Source organism: Apodemus sylvaticus, chromosome 6 (assembly GCF_947179515.1).
Source record: "Apodemus sylvaticus chromosome 6, mApoSyl1.1, whole genome shotgun sequence".
Classification (NCBI taxonomy): domain Eukaryota; kingdom Metazoa; phylum Chordata; class Mammalia; order Rodentia; family Muridae; genus Apodemus; species Apodemus sylvaticus.
In genome coordinates this window covers 115291758-115309966 of record NC_067477.1, presented here as the reverse complement: position 1 = coordinate 115309966, position 18209 = coordinate 115291758, and the positions used below count along the sequence as shown (strand labels likewise).

Genomic DNA, 18209 nt, shown 5'->3' with positions numbered 1-18209 from the left:
TCCCATGAGCCCTCACTCCTTCCTCCTCCGTCCTCTCAGCAGCCTCAGCATGCCTGACTTAGGCCAGAGAGGGGCTGCCCATCTGTCCACCATGACAGCTAGGGGCATGCGACAGCAGGTTCCCACTCCATCTCTGATGCCAGATAGAAGATCAATCCTAAGTCACACAGGTCTTGGGAACACTGGAGTGTTTCCTCCATGGCTGGATGTCACCCCACTAGCCTGTTACTCCATCTTGGGGTCAGGCAGGGCTGGGTTCAAGCTCACCCCGTTTTTGAGGCCCATGGCAGCCTATGGCCACGCGTGCCTGTGGTGTGGGTGGAGCAAGTCTGAGAAGGCAAGAAAAGCAGCGAGTGTGGAAGGCATATCAGTGTTCTTGGGGCTTAAGCCAGAGATATGGCTCCATTCTGCTGACCTACAGTAGCCTAAGGAGTTTTTAAATCACATTTTACGTATTTATTGTGAGTGTGTAAGCATGCTTGTGCCACAGCCTGTGTGTTGAAGTTAGAAGACAATCTTTATAGTTGGTTCTCTCCTTCTTCTATGCAGGTACAGGGGATGGGACACAGATCTTCAGGCTTAGTGGCCAGAAGTTCCTAACCTAGGAGCCATCCGTCTGGGCCCTGCGGAGTTCATCTCTATTCAGCTGAAATCTGAATTTTATGTATGTATGTATGTATGTATGTATGTATGTATGTATGTATTGACATGGTTTCTCTCTGTAGCCCTGTAGCTTCTGTTGTCCTAGAACTCTCTCTGTAGACCAGGCTGGCTTCAAACTCAGAGATCCCCCTGCCTCTGCCTCCCAAATGCTGGCACTAAAGTTTGTGCCACCACCGTCCAGTGAAGCCAGGATTCTTGACTGTGCCTCAGAAAAGAATTTCAGGATGAGCCAGTATGCAGCAGAGTAAGAGTTTATTAAAAGAAGTTTTTGTTTTTTGACAGGAATGTAAGCACAAGGGTTCCTAGGAGAGTCACCCAGGAGAATGATTGACACTCACAGGCATGGGTGTGGGCCTCTCCATAGATTGGCGCCTAGGGGCTTAGCAATAGCCATATATAAGATTTTGGGAGCTGTCAAGTTATGTCTAGAAGGGTTGTTAAACGCCCCCTCCCTTTTCTGGTGAATGAGATCATGCTGTGGTTCCTCAGGTGACAGAATAGGATAACAGTCTGATACGGTAAAACTATGGGTCACAAGGGTTGCAAGGAATCTTTGTGAAATTTCCAGGAAATTGCAGGTTTGCTGCTGAGAAGGGAGACAGGCCATTCTCAAAGGTTCTATATACTTAGGAGTTAGCCAGGGCTCATGGCTATGTTTTAAAACATTCTCATTTGAAACAGCTCCCTATAAAAAGAACATTGTTTCTGTGTAGGCAACCTTCATAGTAAATGTTAATTGTGATGGGATCCTTTTATTTTAGTGTTGACTAATTTATTCTGTGTGTGTGTATGGAAGTGCAGGGGCACACATGCTACACAGCACACATGTGGAGGTCAGAGGACAACTCCTGGGAGTCGGTTCTCCTTGGTCACCTTGTAGGATGCCAGAATCAAACTCAGGCCATCAGGCCTGGGCCTTTACCCTCTCAGCTTTCTCCCCTGCCTGTGTCAGAACTCTTGACCCTCAGCTGAAGGAGAGTCTTCAGTCAGACTTGGAGGTGAGGGGCTCCTTTCCCTTCCCATGTCCCCTTAGTTCCCTGCCTTTCTATTATGTCTCAAAGCTACACAGCCTTGGGGTTGAGACCAGTTAGGTGACCTTGGGCAAGTGAGGTGACCTTGTTCCGTCATCCCCTTTGGAGGCAGCTGGTCCTGTTGCCTCCTGCAGGGGAGGAAGAAGGCTTCCTCCCGACCTGTGGCCCAGCTTCCCCAAGCATTTCCTGAATACAGCTTCCCACACCTCCTGGACCCACAGACATCAAGTTCCCTGGGGCAGTTTCAACCCTGAGTGCTCGAAAAAGGGTCCTTCGGGCCCTCTGCTCGAGGATGCATAAGTTGTCCATACAAGGAGCCGAGTCTGATCTGGGAAGGCTGAACAGAGCTCAGGAGTCCAGATGGCGCTGGGCAAAGAAGATATCTCTTTTTCTTTTCTCTACTTTCTTTTTTTTTTTTTTTTTTTTTTTTTGAGTCAGGGTCTTATATTGCCTAGGCTGGCCCCAAATTTGCTAGGTTGCTGAGGATGACTTTGTGATGTTAAAGTCCTGATCATCCTGTCTCCACCCTCCAAGTGCTACGATTACAGGTGTGTGTGCCTTGCTTTATGCTGTGCTGGGGATCAAACTTAGGGTTTTGAGCATGCTCAGGGAACACGTTACCAACGCTTGCTACTTCAGCCTGCTATTATCAGAAAGTTCAAGTCTCCAACCCAGGTTGTGACATCCCAGGGTCTAGGGAGTGGGGGGAGCATCGCTGGAACTCCTGTCACCTGCCAGCTTTGATTAGACAGACTGTTTTAGAGTATACATAAAAGGAAGGGGTGAGGAGCTGGAGCAGCAACCGCTCACAAAGAACATGCTAGAATAAATGTCATCTGGAATTAAGAGCCTGCTATCTGGTTCTGTCCTCTTTGATATTTTCATCAAAGGCTTGAATAATGGCCCCGAAGGCTAGATTATCAAATCAGGGGGAGATGTGGAGCTGGGAGACGGGAGGAATCAATGTGTGGCAGGACCAGAGTCTGACCCTGGGACGTCACGGAGAGCCTGGTATGCCGGTATAGTCGAAGTCTACAGTCTTAGATTGACATAGGAGGAGCCGTAGCTCAAGCCCGGCACGGGAGAGGCCTGCTCCAGAGGATGTATAGCACACCCCAATATTTTCTCTTACCCTTGCATCTTCCACCAGAACACACAGCCAAGCACAAAAAGTTACTCTGTATTCCCCCCCCAGACCGGACAACTAGCAAGGGTGGAAGGTGGAGAGAGAGGGGAGGTGCCTGCAGTTGTAGGTTGAAACTTGGGCATGAAATGTGGGGCAGCAGGACTCACTCGAAGACCCCACAAGAAGGAGAGGACATCTCTTGTCTGGGGGTTCCCCCTGATGAAGGGCTTGCTGCTTTTTTTGTTTCTGCGATGGAGGGACAGGACAGGGGCAGAACTGGCAGGGTCTCATGGGCAGTGTCTGGGATGGTCAGCATGCTTGTGTGTCCTATGTGCTGACTGGACGATGGAAGATGGCAGAGGGCTGGTTTGGGGATCGGAGGAGGCTATGGGGCTCTCGAGGGGCAAGCATTGTGGAAAAATCAGCTTGCCTTTCCATGAAAAGGGCTGGGAGAGGCTCCTGAAAGGACTCTGGACCCCAGTGGGTGCCAGCACCTGCATCCTGGCCTCAGAGAGGGTTCTACTGTCTCTTTTGTCGTTCTTCCCAGCTGGCTGTGGAACAGCCAGAAATAGAAGGAGGGGGTGGAGGAGAACGCATCGCTTCCATGTCTAAGTTCCTTACCCGAGCCTGAGGTTTGGTCTGTCCTGGGAGCAGGGAAAATACCAGTGTTCAGTGGATTTGATGGAAGTTTCCAATTGAACTAGATGGCACGGGGGCCTGTCTACACCAAAGGAAACCACAAATCTTTGTGACTGGCCCTCTATGTCCTTTAAAAGACAAGAGCAAGAGGTGTAAGCCAAGCTAGTGTTAAGCCCTGAAGGGAAGATGAACAAACCACTCAGCAGCCCTGTTTCTTTCTCCTTGTGGTCCTCCAGGTTTAGGCTGTGCAGTATCCTATTACAGAAGGGCCGTGGGGTTTTCAAAATAAATTTGGATCCATCACCCTCCATTTCCCATGACAAGAGCTCCTCTAGTTGGGGATCCTGGGTTTTCTCAGTAGCCCAGCAAAGCCTTTCTCTCTCTTCCACCATCATTGGGTCTGCAATGTTTCTCTAAAGGTCACAAGATGACTGCCCCGGTTCTGAAGGGAGCACAGACTTGTCTAGTCAACGTATAGGGGGCATTTCTATTCCTCTGATGCCTTCTTATAAGAAAAGGCCTTTCCCAGTAGTCCCACTGAAGCCATCCCTGAAGAGCCCAAAACTGAGTCAGGACCTAATGTTGAGGTCACTGGGATCAGCTGAGTCCCTGGAGCTTGGGTTTGGAGCCTCTGAGAGATGTCAGCAGTCCGGTTGCAGGAATGGCTCTTGTTTTGGGAGCCCACAGAGCCTACCACAATGACTCTCACGAAGGACTCCAGCGAGATCTTGGTGGACCGTGATCTCAGAGGAGGCAGCTGTCTAGAAGTCAATGAATGCTTGTCGTTGCATCCCCAGGGGAATAGCTTCCAAAGAGGAAGAGAGGGGATGAGTGCCACCTCTGTGTCGGCTGGGTCTTTGTGGCAAGCAAGTCCCTGGGCAGGAGAAAGCTGTCCTTGAGAAGGGAGTCAGGCTGGTGGGGGCATCCAGATGTATACTTACAGGAAAGGGAGCAGAACAACTGGGTGTTTGACAGGAGAAGGTCTGGAGGTTCCTGTAGACATGGAGAGGCATTTTGACTTGTTTGGATGATGTCATCTGCCCTCCAGTGACAGCCTCAAAACTCTTATCTCAGTGGAAGGAAGACATGATGGCCCTTAGAGTTAGCATTTAGGGGGAAGGATGGAGAGGGAGTCGTGCAGAGCATGGGGTGTTGTGGGATGGGCTGTTCAGCAGATTCTTTCTTGGGGAGGGGAGGGGCTGAGCAGCAAGGCTGTGGTGCAGTAGGAGGGCTGAGAGCTCAGACTCAGGTCCTAGAGGGCACATCCTCCAACCTCTGGGGTCTCCTTAGAGAATGACCAGGGGACATCTTTTCACTGGGCCCCCAGCAGGCAAATGTCCCCAGCTTTGTTGTTCCTCAAATTAAGGTGAAGCAGAACTCTTCACTTAAAGAGCGGGTGAAGCCCAGACTGGGCCTGGCAGACTCTCTACCCTGGGGCAGCTCTGCTCTTCAGGGTTTAACCCTCTATGGGCACAGGGTCTCTCCAGCCCTGATGTCGGAGAGCTCAAATCTCAGGCCTTCTGGAACCTCAGTCTGACCCCAGACTGAGACCACAGCATTCCATGACTGTGCATGGCCTGGGGACAGGCACCCTATTCCTGGGAGCAAGAACCATGGCAGATGAAGACGTGTAGAGGTGGCCTGGGTCAAAGGCATGGGTTTTGTTCCCTCCTCCTGAGGGCAGGGATCATTGGCTGGACATTCCACCGACAGGGTGAAGTAGGTGAAGAGTCCCTTACTCTCTGTCCCTGTTTGCCAATGACTTCTTGGAACTGTGTCCACCTGGATCCTCCTTAAGCTTGGGACGTGTCCAGTGCACTGAGAAGCTGTAAACAGCAGGGCACTGGCTGTCTCTGATCCCTTAGGACCCGACTGCTGTTCTGACCCAGCACAGCAGCCACTAAGGAGACATTTTAGGCTCTGCTTGGTGCCTCTGATACTAAGTTCTGTGACTTTTGTCACAAGACAAGCCGTTTATCTTTCTGATCAGGGTGTCAATTCTTGTTTAACTTAGTGTTGTTCTTGTGGTCAAATGCTGTCGACGTGGACTCTCCAGATCTGTGCGGCACTGTCTAGAGAGGATCAAAGAGACCAGTGCCATCAGAATCCCATCCATGGATCCTCTATGCAGCTGGGAGACAAGGGGATGTGCGTCTTCTAGTTTGTCCAGATGTGATGTAAATTTCCAGCATAAAAGTGACTCAACTCCAGGATTAGAACTTTCCTTCAAAGTCAGAAGTGGAGGAGCCAGAGTTTTGAGCTTGTGTGCGTGCATGCTGTGGTGTGTATGTATACATGTGAGTCTATGTGTCTGAATGTGTGTGCATGTGCCACGTGTGTGCGTGTGTGTGTGTGTGTGTGTGTGTGTGTGTGTGTGTGCATGTATTGACAAACCAGATTCCGTGCGTACTGACCCTGGCTGTATGATCATCTTGTTTCAAGAGCTTGGACCTATCATTTCTCTTCTGTGAACCCAGTTCCTTTTCTCTGAAAGGTGGCCACTGGTCCTCTGGTCTGGGCACCTGCTTCACACACGTCTATTTCTCTTTGTCCTTTGGCAAGGAGGGTGGGAGTAGCTGGAAGGCTGTTGTTTCAGCATCACAGGGACACTGAGTCCACCCAAGGCTAAGCTTGTTAGGTTGTGGAGGAGAGGGAGCCTTGGTCTCAAACTCCTCAATGGCCAGACCTTTCCTAATGACAGTGACCACTGCCAGGCAGCGTCCAATATGATGAGTGAAGGCACAAGTGTCATCTGTCCACCATTAGCCCTGGCCCCATGCTCAGCTCTGCTTCCAACTCCCTGCCCGCGTTTAGACCAGCGGGCTGGCTGTTCTGGACCTTCCCCTCCCCCACAGTTGGTACATAATGTGCTTTGCTAGTGTATTTCATGTTGTTATAGCAACAGCAACATTGTAAAATTGGCAAGTTACAGATACTGGCTTACCAGTTATATTTAAGTTTCTATTTACCTGTTCGTTCATTCATTCATTCATTCATTGAGAAATTTATGTAGCCCAGATTGACCTTAAACTTGATATATAGCTCAGGATGACCTTGAACTCCTGATCCTTCTACCTCCATCTCCCAAATTCTGGAATTATAAGCATGCAATTCCTTTAGGCAGTGCTAGAGACCAAGCATTGGCTTTGTGCATGCCAGGCGAGTTCTCTGTTGATTGAGCTACATCCACAGCCCCTACAGTTTCTTTAGGAAATAGCCGGGGATAAGAGGGAAGGACAGGACCTATTTCTCTATCAGTGATATTGTGACAGCTGAGGAAGTCCCAGAGTGTGCTCTGGGAGATCTGAGATGTGAAGAAGTATCAGGCAAACAGAGAATCTGGTATAGAATGATTTTGAATGTCACTAAAAAACGAGCAGTGATTTTGCTGCAGGACATCTAAGAACTACTAAGCTAAGACTTTTGTGGAGTTTCAACTGTGGGTGACATGTACAACCTTCTTCCAAAGTCATTAGAATAAGGACTATCCTTCTCTTCCTTCTTAGTGTTTTGAGACAGGCTATGGGCAGGCTGGCCTCGAACTCACGTCAATCTTCCTGCCTTAGCCTTCCGAGTTGGGGATAGCAGGCATGAGTCACCACGCCCAGCTAAGCACCTTTCTTATGAGTTGCCCGTGGCATACTTAGAGAGGAGCTGCCGTTGCACCCCTCTTTCTCTTGGCTCCCAGGAAGCTCCTTCCCATTGATGTTCATTCAAATCAGAGTGGTGGGAACTTAAGACATTTGTTCCCGCTCCCTTTCCTTTGCAGGTTTTCAATCCATTTTCCTGTGTCTTTTCAGTTCAGGCAGCCTCAGAGGTGAGGAAGTTGGGGCTGACAGTGTCTGGACATGAAGATCCTGTGCTAGTTCTGAGTTCTGAGGAGCTCTGGGTGGGACTGGGGTACAGGTCCCCTCTAGGAATCCCTGCAACATCTGTTTGTGATACTTTGTCCAGGGCGATGTTGAAAGTAGGGCAAGAGCCATCATGTGTGTGTCCTGCAAAGCACTGCTTAGGAAAGTACAAGAGACTGTGTGCTGGACACCACTGACCTCCAAAAGGACTCGACTCTGCTGATGCTGCATCTCGTGGAGCTAAGAGAGGCAGGGGAGCAGGGGCAGCAGGCCTTTGATCTTTGATTGAGACAAAGAAGTTTTAGGTGTGGTTGAGCCAGTGTTGTACTGTGCTCACACTGAGACCAGCAGATTACCAATAAACATGCCTGTTGTTACTTCAAGGGATGGCCAGAGATTCAACCCAGGGAAGTTGAATTCAACCCAGGGTGGCTGGCACATCCTGGAGAGGGCACAGGTTTTCTTTGAACCCAGAACTTCCCCTCCCCACAAATATGTCCCATCTCTCTAGCTGGTCTAAGTAGGTAGAAGGGACAATTAAGGAAACATGTCTTTGGCCCCAAGTCCTGTTTCTCTAATGCATGTCAATCTATCTGTGGGTAAAGAGAATCAGTGGAGCAGGTCCCAGGTAGCATTTATAACAAGGAACAGAACGGGTATGCACACCCTGAATGTGGTAGGGTGGTTGTGAGTCATAACGTGCAGAGAGATTCTGGTGCCAAAGATATTACTATGGTTCATGCTCAGGGAAGCCTGGACACCCTGGCTAGTTGATTCAGGTGTTGGCAGTAACTGGGCACAGTGCATCAGCCTTCTATATATCTGTCTTGGACTCTAGGGTCCATTCCGAAGCCTGAGGTGTCTCTCTAGACCATGAGAAACATACCCTAAGAAAAGGTATTTGTGATGTGCCCATCTTTGAAAGTGATATTATTTTGTGTGTTTGTGTGTTGTGTCCATCAGGCAACTGGGGTAGGGGAGGGGCGAGGGGAGGGGTGCACGTCACTCTTGGAAGCTGGGGTATGTCCTGTTTGACTCTGCAGGTCAGCTGAGGAGGGAAAGTGGGGAATCACCAGCATTGCTTCTTATACTAGGTTGCCATTCACGCTGTGTGACTCCGGACAAGTGACTTGCCGTTACTGGTCTCATTTACGCAAGTACAGAGGTAAGGAAAGGACCCAGTCATTTCTAAGGTTCTGTTCTCATAGTCTGTTCCAGGAAGATGTTGAAGAGCTCTGGGTTTTTTGAGAAAATCCCGAGGGAATCCAGGGTTCGCTCGCAGGTTTCTACACAAGAAACCTGTACCCAACACAGTCTGCTAAGCCCGCAGGGAATCCACTAGCCAGGTTTGTAGACACTGGTGGGACAGGGTGAAGGAATAGTTGGGCAGCGATTAGGGTGAGCAATGACATAGCGGGAACCAGAGCCTGGTCTCCATGGACAGCATTTATTAGGCGCCATTCTCAGTGTGAAGACAGATGGGCAGGAGCTGCTGAAGGGGGCCAGGGCAGCCACAGCCTGGGGACTTAGGGGCTGCCCGGGTGGGTGTGGGATTGTCACCCACACATATTGCATATTCTGTGGCAGTGTGCCCAGGCATAAGGCATTGGGGAAGCAGAAAGGCTGCCTGCAAGTGGGAGGGGGTGAGACAGGAAGTGACAGTGGCCTTCTAGTTCCCTAGGCAAGACCCTACAGGAGACCAGCAGTCCCCCATGCTTTGACCCCTAGGGCCACTCTGCTGCCTTCCCCACCCTCTCTGTAACTTTGGTTGTGGCTCCCTCGGATCTGACGGGACTCGACCCCTCGAGGGCAGGGTCACACACAGGACAGAGGCAGCTAGCACTGCCTCCAGCCCGACATAAACACAGACAGCACCTCTCCAGCTCCTGAGTCCCATTCCCCTGGGCACATGTGCCCAGACGGACAGATTCTGTCCACCTAAGGATTTGCTAGGAGCTGGAGGACATGGTGGGGCTCTCTCTCTAGCTCCCCAAATGGTCAGGTTGGCCTTACTCAGCAGTATGGAGCTAGGCCTGGGAACAGTGAGCAGAAGGCAGCTCTGTGGGGAGAGGGTTCCCTTCCCCCCTTTCATGGTACTGGGGATGGAACCCGGGGCTATACCCAGAGCCCCACACATACCCTTCTGTTTTCCTAAGCACTATCCACCTCCAGCTTGTCCCCAAGCCATCCTCCACCTGGGCTGCAGGTCGAGGAGGTAGAGGGCATAGGAGGCCCAATGCCTTCTTCCCTCCAGAGGGGCGTCCTGGCTGCAGTGGAATTTACTCTAGCAACTTGGGATACACAAACCCTGGCTTCTAGGCCAGGGATAGCGTCCCAGAATATACCTGTCAGCTGTCTGGGCTGTTGTGCCCAGTCCCTGAACTCTCAAGAGTTCCAACTCCTGGCTTTTAGTCCACGAGACTCAGTCCTGCTTCCCTTGGTCCCAAGGACTTCCCTGCTTGTGAACAGAGACAAGGGTCTGTTTAGAGCCTCAGTCTCTGGGCTAAAGAGTACCAGAGGCAGAGCCCTGGCGGTGGCTCAGGCTGGGGCTTTTGATTCCGGTTGAAACCCCAGCTGCCTACACATTGCCGGTGCTGCTGCCGCAGGGGCTTTGCTTCTGAGAGCAGGCTGAGCCTGAAGAGCACTTGGGCTGGGGACGAGCCTGCGGGCTTGTTCCCCTTCAAGACACCCCGGGCAAGTAAAAAAAAAATTTTTTTTTACCTGTTTTCCTCTTCTGAAAAAATGGCCATAAGAACTGCCCAGGTGACTTAACCAGAGTGTTATTATACTCAAATAAATGAAGAGGTGGGATGGGGTTTCTGGGACTAAAAAAAAAAAATATGAAAGAGTAGATGAGCAGCAGCAGCCCAGGACAGCAAAGGGGAGTCTGTGTTTCAGGTTCCAGGGCGGTCCTGAAGGCTGGAGTCTCCCAGGAGCCCCCGAGAATGTCCCCAGACTCCAGGTGGCTCACCTACTGATGTGACCACCTTGCAGAGGTGGAAGCCACAGTTCTGCACGCACTCTGCTCTAACATCTGTGGCCTGAGCTTTCTTTTCTCTCTCTCTCTCTCTTGCCCTCTGGGGACTAGCTTTAGGGACTGCTGGGGATTCCTTTTTTTTTTTCTTCCATAACTGCATAGCCATGCAAAAAACAGAAGGGAGTGGACACATAAGGTAGTGGAAGGCTGAGAGACATGAGTGGTGATGAGAGAGCCAGGTGGGACTGAGTGGGGGTGACCTGGACAAAGACACCTTGGGCTTTGGAGAACCCAAGGGAGGTATAAGTAGAGAAGAGAGAGAGAGAGAGAGAGAGAGAGAGAGAGAGAGAGAGAGAGAGAGAGAGAGAGAGAGAGAGAACCAAACCAAAACAGAAAACAGAAAACAAAAACCGAGAACATTAGTTCCCTCGGGAGGTGAGGGGTCTGGGGCCCAGCGGGGCCTCTGAGGACTGGGGAACTTCTCAGCAGCTCCCCGCGGCTGCTTTCCCCGTCTCCCCACCCCCTAAGTTTCACATTTCTCGGAATTCTTCGGGCTCCGATGGGAGCTCCAGGGGTCCTCAGAGCCCGGCCTCCTGCTAGCTGGTGAAAGCCCGCACAATTGGAGATTTAGGGGCTGGGGAAGAGTAGAGGTGGTGGTGGTGATGGGCTGGGGACTTCCCATGGGGCCCGAAGGCGTCTTTGGGGGGGGCCTCCTGGCCAACTCCTGCGGCTTCTGCAGGCAGGTCCCCCACCCTGCTGGCTCACAGGTGCTCCAGGCCTGGCTGTGGTTCACACCGAGCTCCTGCGCTTCATGAGGCCGCGGAAGGCAGCCAGGCTGTGCAGGCCGGTGGACACCGAGCTGATGGCCGAGCGCTGCGTCCCGCTGCACAGGCAGGGATGCGAGGGCGTGTCGCTGTAGCGGCCGCCGCCTCCCGGCGACGAGTGACTGTGCTCCACGCACGTGTCGGACGTGGAGAGGTCCCGCGGGATGATCATGGGGATGGAGTACTGCATCTTCTCGCGGCTCTTGTACCAGAGGCACGAGCACATGGACTGGAAGTGCAGCACCTCGGCGTAGACATTGCGGAAGCCGCTGCCACCGATGCCCATGCCCACAGCGCCCGCGGCCGCCGCGCACGCGACTGGGTCGCGAGGACGCACGCCGTCGCCCAGGCTACCGCTGAGGCAGCTCAGGCCACCCAGGCCGACAGCCTGGCCATTGTGCGTGAGCAGCGCGCGGTGCTCCGCGTCACGCTTCTCGTCCTCGGCGTTCATGGTCATGAATCTCAGCACCACGAGGTTGAGGAAGGCGCCGATGACCGTGAGGCCCGTGAGGATGTACACGAAGCTGAAGGCCACGTACTGCGGCTGCGTCTGCAGCGCCTGGTCCTTCTGCAGCGCCACATAGTCGCCGAAGCCGATGGTGGTGAGGGTGATGAAGCAGTAGTAATAGGCCTGGAAGAAGGTCCAGCGCTCATAGTAGGAGAAGGCAGCAGCGCCGATGCAGAGCGTGCTGATGCACGACACGAAACCGATGAGCACCATGTTGGCCATGGACACCTCGGCGTGCCGCATGCCCAGCCCCCTCTTGGCACGGTGCAGCAGGTACCTCACGAACGTGTTGATGCGTTCACCCAGGCTCTGGAACATGACTAGTGTGAGCGGAATGCCCAGCAGCGCGTAGAACATGCAGAACACCTTGCCTCCGTCCGTGCTGGGCGCCGCATGGCCATAGCCTGGAGAGATCCGGAGAGAAGAGAGAAAACACAGGCTGTGGGGCGGGCCTGGCAGGGGTCCCTCCTCCTCTGCCCACCCCCTTCCCTTCCCACCTTGCAGGGTTTGGACCTGCCTTCCCCCCACCCCCAGTCCCCCACTTCTTTCTTTGCTAGGGTTTAGATATGTAGCCATGGCTAGCCTGGATCTCTGAATTTGCAGACCAGTCTGGCTTTGAACTCACAGCATTGATCTTCCTGCCTCCACCTTCCAAGTGCTAGGGTAACAGGCTTGCACCACCATGTCTGAAGCCTCTGCACCTGGCTGTTGAGTCTGCTTTTCCACACGTGGGCACACCTGTATCCTGCGCTTTGGCCTAACCTTTGGTTTGTAACACTGGAAGCACATGGATGTTGATTCCAGAAGGCTGAGACAGTTCCAGGTCACATTGCCTGGACGTTTAGCAATCCTGAGTTTGAACTTGAATCTGCTTTCTTGAAAACATGAGTGTCTCGTGCCTCTTGGGAGGAGCTGGAATGGTTGTCAGCGGGCAGGAGATAATGTATGTGTGTGACTGGCAGGCTGTCAGTTGAGAGCTGTCAGTTGAGAGCTGATTTCCTAATACCTGTGGGTTCTGCCATGCTCCCTGTCCTCTGTGTGTCAGTGCCCGAGACTCTGAGGGTAGGTGGTTGGATGGAATGGCTTCTGACATGGTGATTCAGTGCGGAGGGAGGGAAACTGAGGCACACAAGGCTTCTTGATGGTTTCCCTGCTGCAGCCCAACAGCAAGTGGTGCCATGGCCACTGGCAACTTGCAATTTCCCTGGGTAGCTGGCCTAGCAATTGCCCAACCCTATGCCCACAGCTGAATTTTTTTTTTTTTTCGAGACAGGATTTCTCTGTGTAGCCCTGGCTGTCCTGGAACTCACTCTGTAGACCAGGCTGGCCTCGAACTCAGAAATCCGTCTGCCTCTGCCTCCCAAGTGCTGGGATTACAGGTGTGAGACACCACCGCCCGGCGCCCACAGCTGAATTAATAAGTACTCAGGGGTTTCCACCTTGTCTGAGACTGGGGTCTTCTTATGGGTTTCAAAAGTAGGCTCTGTCCGTGTGTGTGTGTGTGTGTGTGTGTGGTGTGTGTGTGTGTGTGTGCCTATCTGCAAATGCCCATGTGTGTGCACATGTGTGAGCGCACACGTGTGTGTATGTGTGCATGCGTGTGCCTGTGAGTGTGCATGTGTGTACAATGCACACGTGTGCACATGTGTGCATGCACATGACTGTGTGTGCACAGCCGTGTGTGTGCACACATATGTGCATGTTTGTGTGTGTGTGCATGGGCGTGCATGCACATGTGTGACATTATCCTTGGCAAGGCAGGGGTCCTGTCACCACCTAGACCATCTCTGTGGTCTTCTCCTCTTCTGAGGCTCCATCATCCACATTTGTGCTTGTACTCCTCCTACCTGGGAGCCCCGCAGAGTCAGACCCACTCCTCTGAGCATCAAATGACTATCAAAGTTTCTGCCCTGAGCTGGGGATAGTGGTGTCGGTATATGCCTGTAATCACATCCTGTGGGAGACTGAGGCAGGAGAGTGAGAGTTGGAGAGGTAGTCTGAGCTACAAACCCTTCTCAAAACAGAAACGACAGCAAATTCTTCCTGGCTATCTGAGGTCAGTGAGGTCAGTGAGGGGTCGGGAAGGACCCTGGATGAGAATCAGAAGCCTTGGGCACAAGTTCTGGCTTTATCACTAGTGGTTTTGTGACCTCAAACAAATGACTCTCTCTTTGATCGTGTCTTTTTATTTGAAAATGTAATCTGTTCTGGACACATGCTTCTCGCACCAGACCAGTGAGCATAAACATTTCAGTTTTTATTAAGAGAATTATGAGAATGAAAAAATGTGGGCAGGGTTTCCAAGTTTTTTTCTTTTCTGGGTCTTAGGAAATCTCAATTAAACACTGCTTCTTCCAGGCAGTCTTCCTGGGTTCCTCCTAGCTGAAAGTGATTAGTGCTTTATTTGGATAGTTCTGAGAAGGCTTATCCATGAGCTCCAGGTCCCCCAACTATATAAAGCTAAACATTAACTTGAGGGGAGCCCCAGTAAACCTGTAATGGTCCCCTTTAACTTCTACCTTCCAAGGGAGTCTGAATATTCACATCACGACTACATTGCAGACCAGGATATTGTGAGCATTGCCTGATCCGAGTTCACATTCTCCCATCTACATAAGACAATTCTGGGCCTCAATTTCTACATCTGTAAAATAGGGCTAATATGTCATTTGCAGCAAGGGCCTTGGAGGAATAAGTGAGATAATGTCTTGATGCACTTAGCCTAGAGACTGGTATATCTCAAATGCCCAACAATAGCATACTGATTGACAGTGGCAGAATACTCTCACGTTTTCAAGAGACTTGGGAGTAGCTGCATTCCAGTAGAGCCACCTCTGCCAGCCGGGGGCCGGCCATTAGGATTCTAAAGCTCAGAGAAGTCTGGGCACAGATGTTCGGGGGTGAAGACTTCAAGACTGTCCTTAGAATGGCTTCCCTGCCCCCACTGTGGCATCTAGCCAGTGGCTGTGTCCCTTCTGCCAGGGGCTGCGCAGTTGAGCTGTTGAGCCGCGGTGCCTGGCCCGTCCGCACCCCAGTAGGGTGAGAACAGATTGTGCACGCCAGCTCAGCCTCACAGCCATCTACAACTCACCTCGACAGCTGGGCATGCCACCAGCTAGCGCAGCGTCTCATCCTGTCCTTTCCTGTCCCCAGACTAGCACCACTGGGTGTATGGACCTCCCACCCCTCTCTGTATAAGACAGCGGGGGCAGAGCTCTATACAGAGTGCACAGGATGGCTATGGCTCCAGCTGTGTGACCCTGGGCAAATGACTTGCTGTCTCTGAGCTCATTCGCCTTGTCTGTACTTGGGGTCCAGGCCTGTGACCTAAAAGCTGCCGTTCCGTGCCCTAAGCACTTGTCCAGACCTGCCTCGGAGTAAAGGAGACAAAGGGCTTGGGGGAAGCTTTCTGGGATCTGTGGAGTGTTCAACTGTGAGAGGCCCTTGGGCAAGCACCTGAAAACACAGGCTCTTCTCTCTCTGTGTGTGTGTGTGTGTGGCCTTCAATAGCCACCCCCCCTCCAAGAAGGAGCCCTTCCAAAGCACCCGTCTACCCCTCACCAGTGTGCTCTAGGTTCCAGTAAAGACTATTGCTTTTCAAGAAAAGCCAGTGCCCATCTGCCCAGCTTCCTTTGCCTGGCTAGGCTGCCTACTAAACAGCTCTCCTGCTCCACTCTGCCGGCTGTGGCCCTCAGGTGCTGTCCTGGATCCTCACCGGGCACCCAGAAGTGTCTCTACCTCCCTCATAGGCTTCCTCCTTCATCCTTCTGCACCTCCTCAGCGCCCCACCCCGAGGGGGGGAGCAGTACTCAGAGCCTACCTTTGGCCATAAGTACACCCCCAACTTGGTAACTCTCAAATCGAGTGACTCATCGGGCCTGACCAGAGGCTCCTACCAGGGGCAGAGCCAGAGCTTGACCTTTGTCGGGCAGATTGCCAGGCTGGCCCTCACTCCCCACCACCAGCCAGGCTCACGAATCAAAACTCTTACCCTGAGAATAAACTTTTAACTTTGCCCACATGACCATCTCCACGGTCACTCTTGTGACTTGCGCCTGACTGTTTTGCAGCTGGAGTAGAGAAGTCTTGCAGGGTCCTTTTTGAGTTGGCTATGGCCCCTAGACATTTCTCACTCTGTATTCATGTCAGTGCCATGCCAGGAGGGGAAACTGAGGCCCAGAGAGAAGCACCTTCCACGTGAATCCTCAGCCATAGGTACTATTTTGGGCCAGTGGAGGCATCAGTGGGAACGGGGAGACAGATGCCCTGAAGACAGACGCTTTTTATTTTTCATTTTGGGGCTGAGGGTGAGCGTGCCTAACCTTGTCTGTCTTACTGTCACCGGATGAAAGGGCAGAGAAGCTAAGAGGACCTGCTGACGTGGGTGCCTAGCTCGGAGGAGTGCCAGCTAGGGTGGAGCCAGTCCCAGGGGACCCAGGACTTCTGGGAAGTCACCGGGAGTTTGGCCAACCCCGTCCCCCTGAAGTGGGGAGGCAGCATGCCTAGTTTGGCTTTGCAAGGGAAAAGGTAAAAAGAATCACCCATTGCTGCCTCCTCAAGTCTCTGGTTGGAGGCGGGGCTCTGCTAGTCCCTCTGGGCACCAACACATGCAGGGGCTGCTCTCTGAGGCTGATTCTTTTTGGGTACCCTCTCCCAGTACCTGTTGGGCAAACAGCCAGAACTAATATCCTGAGCATAGACTTTGGCAGCTGCCTCCCTGAGCACGCACCTCTCTTCCCATCTCCCATCCTGAATCCACCATGATGTAGATAAAAGTTCTTACTAATCATGAGGTCCAGTCTTGGGGTTTTACAGACAAGCCACGGAGGAGCAGAGTGCCTTGCTCAAGGCCTCGGTGTGGTAACTACATGACGAGTATATAGCCAAGGATTCTAGAGAATGAAACCTGAGTCCTGGCTGCTGCTGTACAGGTTCAGGTGTGGCCGAAGCACCACCCACTCATTCAGTCAGAGCTAGCAACTTCTTGTAGGAAGTGACTTAGTGGGTCTGGGCACAGAAGCCACCAGGACCAGCAAGATAACTCAGTGGGTAAAGGTATTTGCTGCCATGCCTGATGGCCTGATTTGATTCCTAGGAGATTCCACAAGTTCCTTTGATCTCCACAATATACCATAGAATATACATGCAGACATACAGACACACACAGACACAGACATAGTCACATACACAGACACACAAACACAAACACAGTCATATTTGCAGACATAGACACACAGACACAGTCACACACACAGACACAATCATATTCGCAGGCATAGACACACAGACACAGTCACACACCAAGACACTCATACATACAGACACACACAGACACAGTCATACATACACAGACATACACACAGTCATAGTTACACACACACAGACACACACATACACACAGACACAGTCATACACACAGATACAGACACACACACAGACACATACAGTCATACACACAGACATAGTCACATACACAGACACAGTCATACAAAGACACACACAGACACATACACTCTCTAAATAAATAAATGTAATAAAAATCTCTTTTAAAAATTCAACAGAGGAAGCTGTGGCTGGACTAAATGTTAATTATTAGTATAAATATTTTAGGGTAGCAAGAAGCTAAACAACACTATTGAAAGCCTCAGGCCTCCGTTCTCTTCCTGGTGTCCGGAGCTCAGCCACTGGTTGTAGCTCTGGCTTCCAGAGTCCTGGGGGGCCCTGCAGGGGTTGTGTCCGGCCTTCCCTCTTCTTGATCTCTTCTCCCAGTGACCTGGCTCCTTCTACTTGAGGCAGAATTCTAAGCACTTGGTAATAGCCTGGTCCTGGCCACCTGCTCCCCACTGGCCTCGGAGCGTGCTAGCCTGCCTGCCTGCCTGCCTGCCTCCTACCCTTGGCCTAGCTGGCCCCTAACTGGGCCCTTGGCCATGTCCTTGAATGGAGCCAAGTGTGTGGAGCAGAAGGCAGGAGGAGGCTGGGGTCTGCCCTGAGCTTAGCTAGCGATAGCTTTGCGTCTTCCCCTCCCGTCCCTGGTTCCTACCCTGCCGGTTTTCACTGTCTTGAACGTCTTTTAGTCGTTTCTCTGTTCATCCACCCACTCCCAGGATCAAAGCTTCCATTTGTGAAGTGTTGATCAAATACAGTATTTTACTACACGGAACAGGCGCCAAGGTGATGATTGTTAAGACTCTAATTAGTTTATTTCCCCCATCAAAATCAATTAAGAACACACCTGTCAATCAGAAACTTCAGATTAGCATGGGGTAATTGATTCTGTGAGACTGACTCAAGCTATCCTTATATGTTGGAAACACCACAGATAGGTAGGGCATCTGCAGTTCAGTGAAACAGAAAGCTCACAGGTTTCATAGCGAAACAGCTCTTAATCTTGGCCAGGTTCTATAACCCTTTGAGCCTCAAGTTTCTCATCTGTGAAATGGGTACAGTGAAGTATCGACCTCTTGGAAGATTTAGTGAACTAGTAGATTTGAAATACGAATGTGAATATATTTGGGTCCTCACGATTGCATGATCATTAAAGTCTCTCCCCCACCAACAGGCTATAATCAGTGTTTATTGATGTTAATTTC

General features: G+C 51.6%; 1 protein-coding gene across 1 annotated transcript in view; it reads right to left on the bottom strand.

Moving 5' to 3' along the window:
• Positions 1 to 10639: 10639 nt before the first annotated feature.
• Kcnk3 (potassium two pore domain channel subfamily K member 3) overlaps positions 10640 to 18209 on the bottom strand; it is a 35595-nt gene continuing 28025 nt past the window's right edge. Inside the window, exon 2 of the mRNA XM_052186217.1 lies at positions 10640 to 12023. Coding sequence (XP_052042177.1) covers positions 11077 to 12023 — 947 coding nt within the window. The 3' untranslated portion in view covers positions 10640 to 11076. The remainder of the gene's footprint in view (positions 12024 to 18209) is intronic.